Source organism: Otolemur garnettii, unplaced genomic scaffold (assembly GCF_000181295.1).
Source record: "Otolemur garnettii isolate 467f Iridium unplaced genomic scaffold, OtoGar3 scaffold00103, whole genome shotgun sequence".
NCBI lineage: Eukaryota > Metazoa > Chordata > Mammalia > Primates > Galagidae > Otolemur > Otolemur garnettii.
Window position 1 is genome coordinate 1,596,193 of NW_003852498.1, and position 20,468 is coordinate 1,616,660.

The following is a 20,468-nucleotide window of genomic DNA, read 5'->3' on the forward strand; positions in this document are numbered from 1 at the left end:
CTAAACTTGTCGTACTGTTAAAGACTCTATAATAGCAACTTGTCCATTTGGTGCCCTTCATTTTCTATGCTTTATGAAGGAAATAATCAGGCTTTTCTTCCAAATCCTCCAACACTTTCCCATTGTACTCGTAATCCTTCTCTTCACCTACAAGTCCCTAAATAATCTTTTTGGTCCCATGTCTGACTCCTCCCTTGTTTGTTCATGGCCATAGTGATATGTCACACCCCAAGCTCCTCTGCACACTTCCTCCATATATCCACATGGCTTGCTTCAGCATTTCTTCCTTCATAAATACGACCCCCTCCTCTATGATTCCTTTTCGTTTCCCTTTTCCTGTGTTATTCTTTATTACATTTATCAACATTTAGCACTATATTTTACTTATCTGGTTGTTGTTTTATTGCCTGTCTTCTCCTTCTAAAATACATGCATAAGGAGATCAAGACTTTTTTATTGTTTTGTTGTATTCCCTCCATTAATAATAGTTAAACATTAAGGTCAGTTAAACGTTATTGACCACAAGTCCTTCAAATGGCAGGCTGACCTACAAATCAAAATTAAATACAATCAAATGATTTAACTAACACACTTAGTAAACACCTTGGAACATTATTGTGGAATACCCCAAAATGCTAAGTATTACATTAATGAATTCATGCACCAAATTTGAACATTATATAGCTTATCATTTTAATGACAATAAAAATGGTAAAAAAGGCCATCATTAATAATGACCATGTATTCTTTATGATATTTAATTTTCAAAAGAATTGACCATATTAAGAAAAAAATTTTCAGTGTTATATAAAGAAAAATCTTATCTCTACAGTTTGGAACTGTGAACTCTCTGATGTATGAAACACTATGTAATTAGACTAAGGCCCCAGGCTCTTCCTTGAGAGAGGGGGTGAAGCACAGAATACCAGCAATCAGCAGATTTTCATTACTGTGAAGCATGCTATACCCCACTGACCCACTAAGCCAGACTTTACAGGGCTGCATTTCCAGGCTGGGTGTAGTTGACAAGTAGAATGGAGCTACTGTGGCTTATTCAGTGTTGAGAAATACTCAATACATAAAAGAAAGTGTGGCTAAAGGTAATTTCCTATATTATGAATGTAATTCCAAGTTAACTGCTTTTTCCAGAAAGAACAGTAAAGTCCCTTTGCTAGCCTGAGCAATAATTTTTCAGTCATTCCATCATCTACTCCATCAATATTTCAAGACATTACTTTTTTCCAGGCTCAGGGTTTTTGTGCTGGGGTAGAAAGATAGATGAAATCTGTGTGCATAGATTGTGCAAAAATGACTGTCCATCTGCTCTGCCCAGTCTGGTAATTAAAGAATCTTGGGTTGGTTTTAATACTGGAAGCATTGTCTTTTTTCTCACCTGAAAAAGAAAAAAGAAAATTGTATATAGTAATATGGATATCATTATGGGCAGGATTTGTCCACATGATTAAATTTTCTCCCACTGGAGAAAATGTCCTATAGTGTAATTCTTCATTAAAAAAAAAAAATCCTTCTCTACACTCTGATGTTTGGGGATGTTTAGCTATACCCTACTTTGGCAACATTTTGATACAATTATTTACACCAACAATGGCAATTCCCATAATCTAAAGTGTGTTATGGGGTTCCAAAGTCTGTTGAGGCATTCCAAAAGCCTGTTTTAAATATTTTTGAATCTTTAATTTAGAGAAATTTTTTAAAAGAATATTCGATGAAAGTTTTTTGAAGATGTAGTTGTTATAATTTCTGTTTTATACTTTCTTCCTGAGGGGTTAAAGAGCACTTACTGCATATGATATAAACACAAACGATGGCAATGGTTCTTTCAGTGGAGGAAATTTGAGTTATTTGGTTAAATATTAGATAGAATGCATTTTATATGGGAAAGACTGAACTTCAGAAAAATTTACCCACTATTGATGATTTGGATGTCTTCTCCATCAAAAAATACTACTCTTTGTCCCAAGTAATGTTTTCAAAATTAATATAATATCTGTAACCAATTGTTTATAATAAATCATAAAATTACTGTGGCATTTATAACAACATGTATAATAAATACATATTAAAATTATCACTAAGGGGCAGCACCCATGGCTCAAAGGAGTAGGGCCCTGGCCGCATATGCCAGAGGTGGCGGGTTCAAACCCAGCCCAGGCCAAAAACTGAAAAAAAATAAAATTATAACTAAGAGTCAGAGATTAATTTGCAATCATTGTTTATAAGCAAGTCAAGGTTTATTTCTTCTTCCTTTTCTTTACCTTTCCAATCACTTATTACTTATTTTATTGGATCAGTTATACTGTTTTGTAAGAAAAATGTAATGATATGTCAGATCTGTGTGAATCTGCTCAAACAATAACGCTAAAGAATTACAGTTCATTACATGCATGAGTGTGTCACGTACTGATGTAGCCAGAAATAATGCAGCATTGACTGTTCAAAGCCCAGATGGAAATGACTATTCACTTTAAAGTTGTGCATTTGACAGCTCTCCACTATATCAGGTCATAAAAGTTTCATTAGCGGTACTCCTATTTCTGTACAAATTTACAAATATGAAATGCCTCTAGATGGAGTGTTTAAATGAAGTCATGCAATCTTCATCACAAACAGCCACAGAGCACCCAGGATTTCATCACATCGGTGGGAAGACACACACGCAGAGTGCAGAGGGCGCTGACTCTACACAGAAAGAAAAAGAGACTGGATCAGATGAGGAGGATGCACGCAGCCCCCCAGAGGCTGGCAGTGTGAGTTCTGAGGACCAGTACGATGACTTGTATGTGTTCATACCTGGAGCTGAGCCAGCTGGAAATTCAGAAGAGCCACTTGTGAGCAGCAGACCGCCACTCCCCCCACCGCGACCTATACCCACGGCCTTCCAACTGGAGAAAACCAACTTCAATGTACAAGGTAAGTTTCAGATTAAAATAAAAACAACACTTTATACAGAAAAGATGTATAAAGAGAATTTCTACAGAGAAGATCAGCCTTTGAAACCAAGAGCAACTTTTCTCCTATTCTTTAATAACTAGGGTCTAGGAAATTAGAAAAAGGAGACATCTCTCTCTATCCCTCTCTCCCTCCCTCCCTTCGTTCCTTCCTTCTTTTCTTCCACTCTTCCTTCCCTCCCTCTCTCCCCCTACCCTTTCATCTGAAATAAACTCTCATTTAAGAAAGTAAAGAAATAAAACTTGGAAGGAGTCTGTAGTTCTTCATATAAAATGAACCCCCGACATCCTGTGGAAAAGAAAACGATAACATTGCTTTTTAAAAGTACTATTCATCGTTAGCCAAAAGGGAAAAGCTAATGTTCATGAACAATTTGCAAATGACCTTGGGCACTACTCTCATTTGGTAGCTGTGGGAGAACAAAGTGGTGAAGGGTTTATTGAATACTGCCCTGAGATCAAAGTCTACTGCCACACGGAAGAGCGGTTAACACAGCTGCCCTTGCACCTGAACCACACGCAGAAACCAGAGTGTGCAGGGCGAGAGTAGGAGGTACCGTCTTCAAGCCTGGCAGACGGCATGACAAGCCTCCACACTGGCCTTATTTGCCTGGAGTTGACAACAACCTGAAAAACTTCCAGCTGCAGTTTCACTCTTACAGTCACTAATTATCATGCACATTTGATCATTATTTTATGTTTGCCTTCCATTCATAAAATGTTCTTATGGAAAAAATTCCACTACCAAAACCCCATTTGTCAGTGTACTTTAGTTGTCAAATCCTAGAAGGCTACAAAGTACATAAATACTGTTTCGAAAAGTGAAGTTTGTAGTAATGAAATTTATCATTTGTATCCTTGAGGATCCATTTGTATCCTTGAGGATCGTCTCTGCTGAGGCTCATGTTTATCAACATAAGTCTTGCTAAGGTTATACACTATATTTAGGGATGGAAAGTATTCCTTAACAGAAAGCACTGAAATCTAATGAACACTCCTCTGATTCATGCATGCATTCATTCAACAAGTATTGTTGATTACCAGCCAGGTTCAAGCTCTTACAGACATATCAATGAAGTAGACATGATAACATTTTAGGAGGAAGAAAGCATAGTACACTAACAACAGAATTCTGGGATTTTCTTTTTTTTAGATTTGAATAATTTTATATTATAAAAGTAATTATTAAGAAAGCAAGTTTGAGGGCCAGGTGCAGTGGCTTACGCCTATAATCCTACCACTCTGGGAGGCAGAGAAGGGTGGATGGCCTGAGCTCAGGACTTTGAGACCAGACTGAGCAAGAGCAGGACTCCGGCCTTAAAAATAGCCAGGAATTGTGGCAGGCACCTGTAGTCCCAGCTACTTGGAGGCTGAGGTAAGAGGATCACTTGAGCCCAAGAGTTTGAGGTTGCTGAGAGCTATGATGCCACGGCACTCTACCAAGGATGACAAAGTGAAACGCTCTTAAAAAAATTTAAAAAAGAAAGAAAGGCAGAGGCACCTGTGGCTCAAAGGAGTAGAGCGCCAGCCCCATATGCCAGAGGTGGCAGGTTCAAACCCAGCCCGGGCCAAAAAATGCAAAAAAAAAAAAAAAGAAAAGAAAAGAAAGAAAAGTTGTCTTCTGTCAGATTAAATCTCTTAAAGGAAGTGATCTTAAATCATGTTTTTCCCAATGTAAGTTTCTGTCAATGATATGTTGGTTAGCAGATCTAAAACTCTTCTTCCAGGAATGTTCATCAGATATCTAAGACCAGCAATGCAATGTCAGATCACCAATCTCTTGAAAACTACCAAATGTAAAAAGAAAACTAAAACAAAACCCATTCCTTTTATTTCAAAACTCTATTTTTTTTTTACATTCTATATGCAGTGTTACTTTTTATCTCATCTTTTCATAGACCTGATATTGGAAGTGAGTGTGAAATAAAATACAGACATTTCGTCTTACAGTTGTTAGACTAAGGTCTTTAAAAATAAGGCTCCAAGCTATCACTTATTTCCTGCCAGAGACCTTGCATGGGCTCTTTGATATTAGCTAGCAATATCTTCAGGAATTCTTCTCTAAGTGTGGCTGTGCCAGGCATAGTAGTATATGGCTTAATCCCAGCTATTCTGAAAGACTGAGATGGAAAGACAGCTTGAGCCCAGCAGTTCTAGGTTACAGTAACTGTTCCTGCCACTGCACTCCAGCCTTGGTAACATTATGAGACCTCATCTCAAAACAAAACAAAACAAAAAAGTAGCTTCCACCTGCACTCAAGCTACTCAAAAGATAAATAAAAGGCCATCTTCTCCATGTCCTATGCATCAAATTCTTCATAATGGATTTGTGAACTTAGTCATTGGAGAAATTAATAATAGAGAACACCATGGAACACTTTGAAGTTCACGAAGAGCCCATTGTCTTTTTTTTTTCCCACACAACAATTCTGAAAAGTATCTATCGGATCTCTCTTTGACTCAAACCCAAGACCACGGAGCCTGTAATTAGCATGTGTCCAAGGCTTCAAAGGGGCTTCCTTAGGACTCCTCTTTTTTACATACTCTCACCCCAATTATTTTAAAAGTTGAAATTATGGAAGTCATTTATTGTAATGTTTATTTATTAATGTACCACTTGAATCGGGAAGGCTCAAGTCCCACTCTTACCTTAAAAATGTAATCAGACACTTTGGAAAATAAAAAGATACATGTATATTATCAAGGAAAACCCAAAGTTAGAAATACCTGGGAAGAGGGGTAAGTGGGGAGGCAGTTAACAACTCAGGAAATCAGTGTATAAAAGTAATGGAGCTGACACATTCCACTAAAAATGAAACACTGTAAAAGTGGTTCCCACACACTTAATCTGGGTTCACCTGTGATGCTGTCAGCGAAACAGAAGTCATAAAGTTAATCTTCACAAGGGAAAAGGCAAGTTGTGGTTGATTTTAAGGTTAGGTAAAGAATGTAGATGATTAATACTTAGGTTGAACTAACTGAAACAATAAGATTTAAACCTCTGTTGGGAAATTATCTTGGGCTCTCTTCATAAACTTACCTGTAACAGTTGCTGAATCTTGTTATAATAATTATCCTTTCATTAAGCCCTACTTATTTTTTTCCTTCACTTCTAGTTTTTTCACTAAAATCCCCATAAGTAAACAATTTTGGGGGTCAGATTCTTACTCATCAAAGAGCAATTGAAAAAAGAAAGGAAAGAAGGGAAGGAAGGAGGAAGGAAAGAAAAGAAAAGAAAGAGAGAGATGGCAGGAATTCTCACTGGCCTACTAAAGAGACATAAAAACTCTTCTTTCCAATATATGTGTTAATCAAAATATATCATATCTTTGTCTTCTAAATAACTGATATTAAAATATCTTAATACATTCTTATATAAATTCATGAAGATTTAACTGAATATAAAAAAAGTTCTGAAACCTATAATTTTGTTCTTTTCGTATAAATTAATTCTCAAACCATTGATTATCGCTGCTGTCTTTCATAGCATAAAGCTTACTTTCGGTGCCCTTCATCTCTCAATAAGGTTCATATTGGCTTGTAGAAATTAAGAGTTGCATATTTGAAGGTCAATTTGTCATAGCCAGGGACTAACTGTTAGGAAACAAAGTGATGGTGCCTTTGGCTATTTCCTCCCGTCATTTTTAGAGAAATTTAATTTTAGGCAAAACATCTAGCACAAGCAATACGAAAGGTAAAATGACTTCAAATGAAGAAAAAAAATAAAGAGTTTTATGCATGAAAAACAGAAGTTTACAAAGCATTTAGAGTTTGGAGCTGAGATTTAAAACTCAATGCCCTGGTAGTAAATCATTCATTTTGTATATATGTGTGAAATGTGGAAAATATTTATGTTTTCAAAGAATTCTATATCTTTTTTTAATTTCAAAGTATTAAGGGGGTATAAATGTTTTGGTTACATAGATTGCTTTTGTAATGCTGAGTAACAGGTATAAGTCTGCCCAATACCCACATAGTGTTCATTGTGCCCATTAGGTGGTGGGGTCCCCCCTCCCTTTCTGCCACCTCCCCCTGCTTATTTGCACTGAATTTTATTTCCCTCTGTGCATACATGTGATTATTGGTTAATTCCAATTTAATTGTGTCTACATATGACGTTTGCTTTTCCATCGTTGGGACGCTTCACTTAGGATAATGGTCTCCAGTTCCATCCAAATTGTAGCAAAGGGCATTAATTCATCCTTTATGGCTGAGTAATAAGTACTTCATGATATTCATAGACCACGTTTTGTTAGTACACTCAGGAATTTATGAGCACTCAGATTGATTGCACTTAGTTGCAGTTGTGAATTGTGCTGCGATAAACATTTGAGTGCAGGTGTCTTTTAGATAAAATAATTTTGTTTCGTTTGGGCAGATACCCACTGGTGGGATTTCTGGGTCACACAATAGATCTACTTTTAGTTCTTTGAAGAATCTCCATACCATTTTCCATAGAGGTTTTACTAATTTTTCAGTCCCCAAAACAATGTGTAAGTTTTCCTTTCTTCTGCATCCATGCCAACATCTGTTATTTTTGTACTTTTAATAAAGCCATTCTAATAGGAATAAGGTAATATGTGTATGTCATTGCGGCTTTAATTTGCATTTTCTTAATGCAAATTAAAGCATTGAGCATTTTTTCATGTGTTTATTAGCCATTTCTCTATCTTCTGTTGGAAAGCTTCTCTTAATGTCTTGTATCCACTGTGTAGTAGGGTTGTTTGTTTTATCCTGCTGATTTGCTTGAGTTTCTTAAAGCTTGTGGTTTTTAGCCTTTCATTAGATGTATACTTTACAAATACTTTTTCCCATTCTGTAGGTTGTCTGTTTGCTCTCTTGAAAAAACTTCCTCAGCTATGCAGACGCTTTTTAGTTTAATCAAGTCCCATTTATTTTTGTGGTTGCTGTGATTGTCATTGGGATCTTAGTCATAAATATTTTGCCTGGGCCAACATCTAGGAGAGTATTCCTATATTTTCTTCTAGAATTCTTAATGACTCATGCCTTATATTTGAGTCTTTTTCCATCCTGAATGAATTTTTGTGAGTGGGGAAGAAAGGTGACCTGTTTAATTCTTCTGCATGTGGCTATCCTGTTTTCCCAGCATGATTTATTGAACAGGAATTCTTTTTCCCAGTGTGCATTATTATCTGCTTTATCAAAGTTGCCAGCTGCTGATAGGAGGATGAGTTTATATCTGGGTTTCCTATTTAGTTCCATTAGTCTCTGTCTCTGTTTTTATACCAATACCCTGCTGTTTTGGTTACTATAACCTTATCATATAGTTTGAAGTCTGGTACTCTGATGCCTCCAGATTTGTTCTTTTTGCTTGAGATTGCTTTGGCTATTGAGGCTCTCTTATGGTTCTAAAGTGTAGAATTAATTTTTGTAGATCTGTACAATATGATGCTGATATTTTGTATTGAATCTATAAATTACTTTGGGTAGTATGGACATTTTAACAACATTAATTCCACTCATCATAAGCTAGATATTTTTTTCTATTTCTTTGGGCCCCCTGTGATTTCTTTCCTCATGTTTCACAGTACTTTTTATAGAGATCTTTTACCTCCTAGGTAAACTATATTCCTAGGTATTTTATTTTCTTTGTAGTTATTGTGAGTAATATTAAGTCTTTGATTTGACTCTCAGCTTGATTGTTATTATATAGAATTGCTACTGATTTATATACATATATTTGTGATTTATCTACATTGACTTTGTAACCTAGGCCTTTACTAAATTTATTCATCAATTCTAGGAGTCCACTGGAATATTTGAGATTTTCTAGATACAAGATCATAGATCATACGGTCAGCAAAAAGCAATAATGTGACCTCCTGGTTCCCAATTTGAATGCCCTTTTTTCCTTTTTCTTGCCCAATTGCTCTGAATAGGGCTTCCAGCACTATGTTGAATAGAGGTGGTGACAGTGGGCATCCTTGTCTTGATCCAGTTCTTAGGGGGAATGATTTCAACTTTTCCCCATTTGATATGATGTTGGCTGTGGGTTTGTTACATATGGCTTTTATGATTTTGAGATACATTTCTTCTATGCCTACTTTGTTGAGGGTTTATCATAAAAATGTGCTCAGTTTTGTTGAATTCTTTTTCCACCTCGATGCTCATATGGTCTGTTTGTGCTTCTGTCTGTGTTGTGAATCACTTTACTGATTTACATATGTTGAACCATCTTGCATCGCTGAGATGAAGCCCACTTGGTCATGGTGGATTATTTTTTTGATGTATTTTTGAATTCAGTTTGCTAGTATTTTATTCAATGTCTTAAACAATGTATTTTTCTTAATAAAATTAAGAATTACAAGCTGTAGGAGGATATGTTAGTAAGTTTCACAGCTTACTTTCTTTTTAGAATTTATAGAGAAATGTATAAATTATTTTTCTGAGAACAGACTCCTATCTCTTATATTGTTTCCCATGGCATTTGACTAAATCACTTAGAGAAGCTCAAGCAAGTAACAGATGGACACCAATAAAATTGCATTCTATTTAGTAGAAGAGTAAATGATCTAAATTTTTCATGAGCAGGGACAACGGTGGAAGGCTACATGGAAAGTAGTCAAACCTGGTGTGATCGAGGTGTAAGACAAGAAACAGGAGATGAACCCAAAGGGGAAGAAGAAAAGAAAGATGAAACGGAGCAGGAGGAGGAAGAAGACCCATACACTTTCACTGAAATAGATGACAGGGAATACGACATGATACTGGCCAGTATGAGTATAAAGAAAAAAACTGGAAGTCGGTCTTTCATTATCAATAGACCTCCTGCCCCTACACCCCGACCCACAAATATACCTCCAAAAGAGAAAGCCACACCTTACATAGCTCAAGGTAATGTTTTATGGTTATTTTTGTTGTTATTGTTGTTCTTTTGTGTATAGGGGTGGGAATATAAGGTGATGTGATTAGTGCTCTAAAACTCCAAAGAATAAAAATCTCTTCACATCATGAACGAATTATATTAGCCCATTTAAAAACAAAATTACAAGTATATGAATGAAGAAAATAAGAATGATGGATTAAATTTAGTTTCTAATTTTTATTAAGAAGGAGAATTTTGACAAACCACCCAGGGAATATGAAACCATAGTGTTTGTATAGAAATTCTATTTGCCATCTCTTTTTTAATTTTACAAGAGGTAAGCTCAACTCCTGTAAGTAATGTGAAATACAAGAACATTTAAATATACAGCACATAAGAGACACACAGTCCACTGGGAGAGATACAATCACTCACCTGCACTTCATATTTTCAAAAGACACCACTTCATTCTGTAAGCTGTTTATATTGAGAGATTTGTATAAGAAACTATATAGTGATTGTCTATAGAGTTGTATTTAATATACACATTTAACAGTGACCTACTGCTGATAATGCTCAAGAAAATATAAAAAGTTTATAAAACTATAACAAATGAATAAGTGTTTCAGCTAAAGTAAAATGTGAATTGGAATTGCCTAAATTATAAAGGCAGAGACCAAGCTTTAATTAGAAATTCTTAGATTACCATAGTGATCTCTTAAGTTATTACTCTCTTTTTGATAAGTTCGCTAAATCCACCACAAGAACTTTTGAAATCGGTAAAATACATATACAGCTTGGTATAAGAATTGGGTTATATTCTAGAAATTTTTGGAGAGCTGCATCATCTTTTACACTCCAATTCTCAGAGTTTTTCCAGATCACAAATATCAACTCCCATCTTACACTGTTCTGCTTTTCTGGCTTTATCAACCCATCTTTCTATTGGCAGACATACTCTTGTTTTCCAAACTCTTTTCTTTTTTTAATATGATTCTTTCCTCTTTTGGGGGAAGATGGCAGATGGGGAGAAGTAAAATTCAGCATCTCTGTTACTTTCTTGGTTTGTTTTGATTTGAGTTTTTAAATTGTCTTTTGTTTTGATTTTTATTTTTCTTCTGCTCTCATACTGTCTCTGTTGTCTTCATTTGTTGTTTGTTTGTTCTGTCTATAAAGTTTGACACGTCCGTGATATATGGATATTCTTAGCTGTGCTTTCATGCTTAAAAATGAAGCAACAGAAACCTGAATGGAAACTCTTGTTAACTTGTGACCTGTAGGGTAACAGGGAGTTAGGTAACTAGTGTTTTCATTGAGTAACCCCCAAATGTTAGATTATGAAGCTCTATTCTTTTTGGTTTTGCTGGAATAAAGTCCGACTAACTGAAGTCTACACTTGCATATCTGTTTCAATATGCCTTTCAATGCACATTGAAATTAGAGTGTGGGAAGAAGACTGGGAATTTTGCCACTGAGAATGCACAATTAAACTTGTTCTCCTGTTTTCAGTGCCGTGTGTAACTCCTGCCACCCACTGTGCTTTATGTCCCACATCCAGAACTACTTCCCTTCAATCTCTCCCTGTTGAATGTCTCCCGTCATGGATGACTGCCTTATTTCACAGTATTATGGAAAGACCTTGAGGCTATGGCTGCTTTCACCTACTCCCCATGTTAAATAAGTGCATTGGGATGGCTTTTCTTCTCATTTGTTCATTTATTAATTACATAAATATTTGTTGCTGATCTTAAAGTCCTTCTATATTAGTTATGTGAATTCCCTACATGCAATGGTATAATAGGTCCTGTATATATATGTATGCATAGGAATTTTAAAGAATCTTAGAAATTTTGAGTTTCTAATTTTTAAAGGTTATTTATCTCACCTCCCCATTCTAAGCCTGATAGCCTTATATATATGTGTGTGTGTGTACGTGTGTGTGTCTCTGTGTGTGTGTGTATTTTGTTGTTGTTGTTGTTGTTGTTGTTGCAGTTTTTGGCCAGGGCCAGGTTTGAACCCACCACTTCCAGTATATGGGACCAGCGCCCTACTCCTTGAGCCACAGGCACTGCCCAGCCTTCAATATTTATAAGACATCTTTTGAATTCAATTATACAATATAATTTACTCTTATATTTGTATTACATGGAAATAGGAATCAATGTTATGTTTTATTTGTTTTTTCAATTAAGTTTATAGAACAGATATGGTTATTTGCCCCATATCCCAAATAAGTAGCAAAAGCTACAGTGTAAATGAAGTCACTTTCCTTTTTTTTTTCTTTTTCACTGAGATATAATTGCCAACTTCTTTCTTTTATGCAATTGATTGCTGACCATTCTGTTCCACATCAGCAAGACTTTGCATCATCAGCTAAGTCTTTCTTAATGTTCTTTGCCGTTCACAGGGTAAAAGTCTTTCATCACATCTTTCCTTTTCTCTTTTTTTATTTTCCTAGCTTAGGCAGGCCTATTAAATAGAATTGTGATTATTTCCCAGAAAGTCACTCGTTCAATTAGAACATTAATTTGCCCCAATTGTTGCCAGAGCACAAAAGTGGTAGCAGAATATTGGCACATCTGCGGTTTGTCATCACAGCCAAAAGTAAAGGATGTGAAGCAGAGAAGGTGGAGGAAGAGCACAGGGAGCAGAAGCCTACCTTACAATCCTGAAACTCAGAGACTAGGCACAGGGAAACCGGCAGTATCCAAAAAAGCCATGTTGACTTAACAGGAAGACCTGTATTCGGAGTCAGCTGATCACCAAGAAATTTCATATCTGAAATCTGATTTTCTCTTTGTTAATTAGAAATAAAAATTGTATCTACTGTATGGATTGTTATAATTTTTAAGTAAGATAAAATTAGTGAATACTCAGTGCAATACTTGCTATATAGTGTGCGTTTAACATAATTAAAGGAAATTTTACCTTGTCATTGTTCAGTTTCTGAGCAGACAATGACTTCGATAAACTACCTTTAAGTTATAGAAAAAGAGCCTGTTTGTTTTTTGGATTCTAGTTGAGGAAGATAATGTACTGGGGTTGAGGGAGAAGAAAGACTCCGTAATCTAATAGGACAATTTGTAGAAGAACCATGACTTCTTGTAACAGTTATTTGCAGGCATCTTTCATGATACTTTTGTATTCAGGCAGCAATTCTCCATGGTTGGCATGAAATAGCCTCATTTCACAATTGAGAAAACTGTTATTCACTGAGTTTGGTGTCTTGCCCAAGGTGATGAAACTGAGGGAAGGAAGAGGTGGGGTTCAGACTCAAATCAATTTGGTTCCCATGCCTGTGGCACCACAAAGAAATATATTTATTCCTAGATTATTCATTAATACTTATTTTAACCTTCTGAGCTATGAAATCCATAGAGGAAAAGATCAACTTCATCTGGTTTGGCCTCATTCTATCTCCAGTGCCAAAGTTAGTGCTGAATTCCTAACAGACACTATACATATTCAATGGTTATTTACTGGATGAAATTATATAATTGATAAGATCCACATCAATGTGGTTAAAATAGAAAACTTCATTAACACTTTGACAGATAGTCAGAAGAACATATTAGTCTACTAATTCCTAAATGTCTCCTGTTTTATGCCATCCTATGTTTGAAACACTACTAATTTGAAGAGAAGATCTCATCCAAAACGGACTAAAGTTCCAACAGGGGTGAGGAATATGTGACTCTGGGGCCAGGGGTGACCTTCAGTATCCCCGAGTGAGGCCTTGTGATCAAATGCAAATTTCCCTTTTACTGAAGTGGTTTGTTCTGTGAAATTTAGTTTTGATCGGGGGGTGGGGGGGGAGTCACACTTGGAAATCTAGAGGGACACATGTGGCCTTTAGGCCACAGCTTCCTTACCCCGACTAGGATATTCACATGCAGATAAACAATCTAACAGCTTTCACAAAGTCTAATTTATAAGAGACAAGCTCAATTTCTAACATCACCACTATCACCTACCCCTTGAGGGTGGCCATTACTATTTGAATTGCACATGAACTTTATGGCCACCCTGTAAAACTTATTAATGTAAAACTGAACCCATGTTGGTTCATTTTACCAAGAGATATGTTTCTGATTTCTTGATCCCACTACTGTTATACTAAATCTAATCTTAAATGAACAACCACAACAAGAATAGCTCATTTTTCTTAAGTAGAAAATTTTTGAAGTCTATCTATTTGAAGAGATCATATTTTGTCTACCTTTTTTTCCCTGAGATATTGAAAAGGATCGGGGTCATTAAGCTTGAAGAATACAGAGGAATTAACATGAATCTGCAGTCTTCTTTGGTGACAGAATTCTTGATTTAAGACAAATCAAGGAAAGAAAATGAGCACTTGGCAAGGCATAGATAGATTAGGAGCAAAACAATATTCATAAATCATGCAAAGAGATGAATATCTATTGGGTAAAATTTTTCAACACCAGTGGACAATTTTCCTTTTCCCTCTCACACAAATAATAGAACAGAAGTCCTTCTTCAGAGTCCATGTGACTGATTTGGGGTAGAATATAATTTCCTTTTCAATTTCCAATTGCTACTCAGTTGCCCTTGGCATTTTGCAGTGCAACAAAGTTGTAACTGACCTTTTTGAGAGGTACTTAGCTACTGGGACCCCAAAATGTCAAGTACAACTCCGTTGCTCTCAGAAATGTTCCACTTGCAATTCATTTGCACTTGAAATTGATCACATACAATGCAATTGAAATGCAAAAAGTAAAAAAAAAAAAGACCTTGTAGAAACTCTTAGGAAAATTAATTTGTGTCATTGTAAATGTGACAGGGTAGAATGGTCTCTGTCTCATTAGTAAATATGGTCAAGTGGATTAAAGTAGGTCTTAGATCAAGTGCCTCCAGTCCTCTCTCTGGCTGGGTGACCTTGTCTAAACCATTTAGACTCAGGACATAGTATGCATATCACAGGTGCTCTGAGCACAGAGTGACATATTTATCATTCTATCTGCAAGCCTCATGTTCGTGTTCCTGCCTTTCTCCTGTGACTCTGTGCCTCAGTCCTTTCCTTGACAGTGTGCTGGGGCAGCTCTGCAAAGAGCAATCATTCTGACCTGAGCTCATACTGACTACGGAAGGGGACAGGGCTGCTTGTATAACCCTGATGTTTTGATTTGCTTTTTCTGTCCTCACAGCAGAACATCACAAACACTGAATGAAACCTGAGAGGGGCTTTGCAGACCCTCAGCTAGAGTGCTGGTATAATAATAATGAGCTTTTCAGCCTCCTCTTCCAAAGATTCAGTTCCTTTACATTAGTGAAATAGGAAGGAAGCAATTACCAACTGTGGTGTGAATTGACATTAAAGGATTTGCATAACCTGAGAAAATGAATGCAAATATTATCAAGCTCTTAAATTGTCTTTCGGGAGCTCTTAGATTTTCTTTCAGAATGAATTCTGGGCTTTTTCCACTTAAGATAAGATGGTACTAAATTCTCTGTTAAATGTACCTTTAGTAAGAAGTTTAATTGACCTACCGCAGTAGTACTTAACTAGTGGTGATTCGCCTCCCAGAAGACATTTGGCAATATCTAGAGATACTTGGTTGTCATGACGAGGTACTATGCTAGTACTAGTAGCATCTAGTAAGTAGAGGCCGGGGACCCTGTTAAATATCTCACGATGCACAGACCAGCCCCCAGATGAAGAATTACCCTGTCTAATTTTCAACATAGAGGTCACCTGAATCATGCCACATGTGTCTTATCAAACTACAGAGAAACACTCACCTAGATTATTTCCATTGTTAAGCCAGTTTAAAGATCTAATGAATGATAAATCACTTAATCATTTAAAAATGTGAAATCATAGGTGTATCAAACAGCTAGCCACACACACTGTCTTTTACTCCCTGACATCTGCATTCACAATATTTTCCACCAGGACTTCTAGTGTGTACACTCTTTTTAACTCTCAATAAGTAGCAGTTATAAAAAAGGAAGTTGCTGGGGGCGGCGCCTGTGGCTTGAAGGAATAGGGTGCCGGCCCCATATGCCAGAGGTGGTGGGTTCAAACCCAGCCCCGGCCAAAAACTGCAAAAAAAAAAAAAAAAAAGGAAGATGCTTCCTGGGGTCAGCACATTGAGAGCAGCCCCCCTAACAGACCCACATAGTGTAGTGAACTTCAGTGAAGGCTGTCAAGCCAGGTGGAACTGAATTTGACTTAAGACTGCTGCATAACCTTGCTTCTTTTATTTTTGTTCTGTTTTTAAAGGAATGGTAATATCTACTTCACAGGGTTTTCATGCAAACTAAAACCCGCAATATACAGTGGCAGGGTACTGTGCAGGAAACACTGGTTACCATGATGGAAAGTATTCTGTAGAAGCAGGCGTCACAGCACATGTGCCCCGTCTCCCCAGCTGGGATGCCTTTTCCCTCTTCCCTTCTTCCCTTCATGGGTTTTGTGTGCCAATACATCACCTTTTCTGTATTTATCAACTACTAATATCAAACACTATCTAAAACAAAGGGGCACAGCCCTGTCCTTTTGGAATTTTCAGTCTGCATTTGTATAATTTTATTCTTATTACCAGAACTAGTATTTAATGTTTGCTTAATACGAGCATAACCAGTTAGTTTGTCTTTAAATTCAGGGGAGAAAAAAATTGAAAAAATTTAGAGTACCAAGTTTTATCATCCATGAAATATGACAAATGCAAATCAAGAGCCCACTGGTATTCTTAGGATGGCAATGTTTGTTTTCTTTCTTTCTTTCTTTCTTTCTTTCTTTCTTTCTTTCTTTCTTTCTTTCTTTCTTTCTTTTTCTTTTTTTTTAAAGACAGAGCCTCAAGCTGTCACCCTGGGTAGAGTGCCATGGCATCACAGCTCACAGCAACCTCCAACTCCTGGGCTTCAGTGGTTCTCTTGCCTCAGCCTCCCAAGTAGCTCGGACTATAGGCAACCACCACAACACCCAGCCATTCTTTGGTTGTAGTTGTCATTGTTTGGCAGGCCTGTGCTGGATTCGAACCCGCCAGCTCTAGTGTATGTGGCTGGCACCTTAGCTGCTAGAGCTACAGGCACCGAACCAGGATGGCAATGTTTTCTAATATGGGCAAGGAGAGGGTTGCAACAGAAGTAACCACAGTAATCACTGGTAGTCACTAACCATGAACCAGAGTGTGAACTACAGTTCCCATTGGCTTCCTTGCTACACAAGAAGAAAAATGTCTTAGCATGTTACTAGAGTGATATCTACTCTTACACTATTCACTTATTGATACAAATGGGTAGAAAGAGAAGTGATGAGCCTAAATAAACTCTTCTGGGAGGAAATTAACTCCCAGTGGAGTGCTATGCTGCTGACCAGAGGCAGACTGCTTTCCTAGGGCTGAGGGGAGGTTTTGCTCACAGCCTCCTTGCAATGACTGCAAGCTATATTTCCAGGGAATTCCACAAATCAATTGTCTTCTCTCCTATTAACTCAGTCTCCTACATTATATTATAAATATTTCTATTCTAAGAATATTCATGTTTGCATCAGAAAGAACCTATATGCAAATAAAACCAGTTTGTGTTCAATCTCAGCAAAAAGTTGGTTCCTTAGAAGTAGAAAAATATGACAATAAGATTTCCTAGATAGAGAAAGGATTTTAATGGCAACATTTCTAGCAAACAACGCTTCTATTACAAATGGAAAATTAATGTTTTCTCCTTAGAAAACTAAAGAATTCACTGATACCACCATTGAATTAGAATCTCTATGTGATTTCCTTTTGCAGAAATGTGTTTCCCAACTTCCTATCTCTGCCAGTCTCAGCAGTAAGCTGTAGGGTAACCCATGTCCGTGACTTCATATATTAATATTGCATATTTTTTTTCTGGTTGACCATTTACAGATTATCTGTAAAAAAAAAAAAAATGCCATAACTCTGAACTACATATGTCTGCCACACAGCAAGCTATCTCCTCGTATAAGACTTCTGTAATATGTGCTTGATGTGGCTGTCTATTTGTGTGCAAACCACTTTGAATGTACCTTTTCAGATATACTGGCCTGTATTCGATAAATCTGTTAAAATTGGTAACCTGTTGCTAGTACAACAAAATGTTGGTTTTAATCTAACTGAAGTGCCCGATCTGGCTTGGTCACTTTGCAGACAGGATACCTACATCCTTTCTTTACGCTTCAGACCATTCACTGTGACTACTTATAAGGTTAGAGCATTCTGTTTCTGGTATTTACCGGCTATACAAAGGGGCTGTTGACACTGCCTTATTTTACCTCAGTCTGCCTTTTTGTGATTTGCTTTCTTACAACATGCAAACTGGAGACACACAGTAAAGAAAATTGGGCAAAGGGGATTGGATTACGACACTGGCTCTAACCCTTGGTCTGTCATCCCCACCGCTTTCATTCATAGGCACTAATGACACAGTTGACCTTTATTTAAATGATACACCAAAAGGGAGGATAGTAGGGAACCCGTGGCTGTTTCTTATTTACTTTTGCATCCTCAGGACCCGGAACAGCACATGGCTATGCAGTTAGCCACCTAATAAAAGGTGTTTAAGTGAGTAATAAACACCACTGCCTACTCTGTACAGGATCACTCCCTGAAACCCCAGAACAAAACATAGAACTGTATATTTTATTTTATATTTAATTTCTAGGTTCAAGAATGGTCATAAATGATAAGTGTACATATCTAAATAACACTGGATTTTCCATTTCTAACGGGCACAGAACATGAGGGCTTTGTGGTTTATAATTCCCATCTTCATGAGTATGTTTGGCCATCGCATAGATTTCTATTGCCTTAGCCACTTACAGAATTCAAAATAAGCTTTATCAGACATTCTAAGAAGAGCGGCTATGGAAAAGTGTCTCTGATAGAAACGGGATACAGATGAGGTTGACGTGAAGAATGTTCCTACAAAAGTAGCCTAAAAAGACAAATAGAGCAAATGAATTTGTTAACTTTCTCCTTCTCCTCCTCCTCTGCTCTTCGGCCAGTTCTCCTTTGCTGAACATTTTGAATATTTAATACTATATGAAATTTTTCCAATCAATGTCATATCTATTCTGGAGAAAATTTTACAAAAGTCATGTCACTAAGATTTAAAATAATGGAGTGTTATTTGGGACATTTGTATTGTTTGGTATTATTTTAAACCTCAAAAGATGTTTTTCCTTCTCTATGGACTTTTTTATGTTTAAAGATCATAATAACAACTGAGAATGCATTTCCCACTTCTCAAATTCCAATTCCTTTACCTAGGAAGAGAAAAATCACATTTCACTAGAGCAGAGCGTTAGCCACGTTGATGCACGTCATAATTAAATGGACAGCATTTTTTTGAACATTGATGAGATGAAATGTGATTAAAATAATATTCTCTAAGAATTCAAACATGTAGGGAAAGGATCATCTCAGTATGTTAATAAAAAGAAAAGCATTGGTTTGTGATTTACCCTTCTAGTTTTTGTATTAGTCTAAATCTTCAAATCCATAGCTTATAAATAATCTCTTCCTCAAAACAGAGCATTCTAGCTGAATTCATACTCTCTTAAGAATTTATCCTCACACCACTGGACCTGGGATGATTGGGGAAATGGCAACAATTTAAAATGTTAGAACTGAGTGAGACGTGACAGACCATCACAAATAAACCCTAATTTCATTGGCAGGAGAATAAAGGCCCTGGAGAAGAAAGAGCAGAAAGCTCTTTCCCACGCCATGCATGTTGCTGATATAAGGACCAAACTATGCTACTCCACTCTGCCAAGTTGTTTAGAATTCTGGCATAGGCATTTTTTTTCAATTACTATGTGCTTAAAACAGATCCTCATCTAACTCACCACACATCTGGCTTTACAAAAAGTATGTGCTTTGTATATAAATCTAATGACCTATAAGCCGACACTCTGTTCTCACTTTATTATGGATCTTATATTACCTCTTGTAAATGTGCAGGGCAGGAAAACATGGTATGTACTATAAAGCATGTAAAACTTTTTTTTTTTTAATTTATTGTTGGGGATTCATTGAGGGTACAAGAAACCAGGTTTCACTGATTGCATTTGTTAGGTAAAGTCCCTCTTACAATGGTGTCTTGCCCCCAAAAGGTGCGGCGCACACTGAGACCCCACCCCACTCCCTCCTTCCCTCTCTTTGCTATTCCCTTCCCCACCCCTCCCTCCTTCTTCCTCTCTCTGCTTTCCTCTTCCCCTACCCCACCGTGTCATCAATTGTCATTAATTGTCCTTATATCAAAATTGAGTACATAGGGAAAAAAGTCCTTTTATTATAAGGACACTTGCACTAGACTGTTTATTGCAGCTCAATTTACAATCACCAAAATGTGGAAACAGCCTAAATGACCATCAACCCAGGAATGGATTAACAAGCTGTGGTATGTGTACACCATGGAATACTATTCAGCCATTTAAAAAGGAGACTTATAGCCTTTTTATTAACCTGGATGGAAGTAGAACACATTATTCTTAGTAAAGCACCATAGAATGGAAAAGCATGAATCCTATGTACACATGTAAAACTTTTAAAACAAAGGTATTGCTGGTGGAAATAATCTAAAATGTTTCAGCTAACATTAACAAAAAAGAATATCAAATTTTGGAATTTGACATCTGTCTACACCTATCTGTCGGTTTTCTAAGGCTAAGGAAGTTTTTATTC

General features: G+C 36.8%; 1 protein-coding gene across 1 annotated transcript in view; it reads left to right on the plus strand.

The window, feature by feature from the left end:
* Window positions 1–20,468, plus strand: part of BANK1 (B cell scaffold protein with ankyrin repeats 1) — a 277,972-nt gene that overhangs the window by 234,923 nt on the left and 22,581 nt on the right. The window contains exons 9-10 of the mRNA XM_012809273.2: window positions 2,632–2,931; window positions 9,522–9,824. Of these exons, the coding sequence (XP_012664727.2) occupies window positions 2,632–2,931; window positions 9,522–9,824 (603 nt within the window). The remainder of the gene's footprint in view (window positions 1–2,631; window positions 2,932–9,521; window positions 9,825–20,468) is intronic.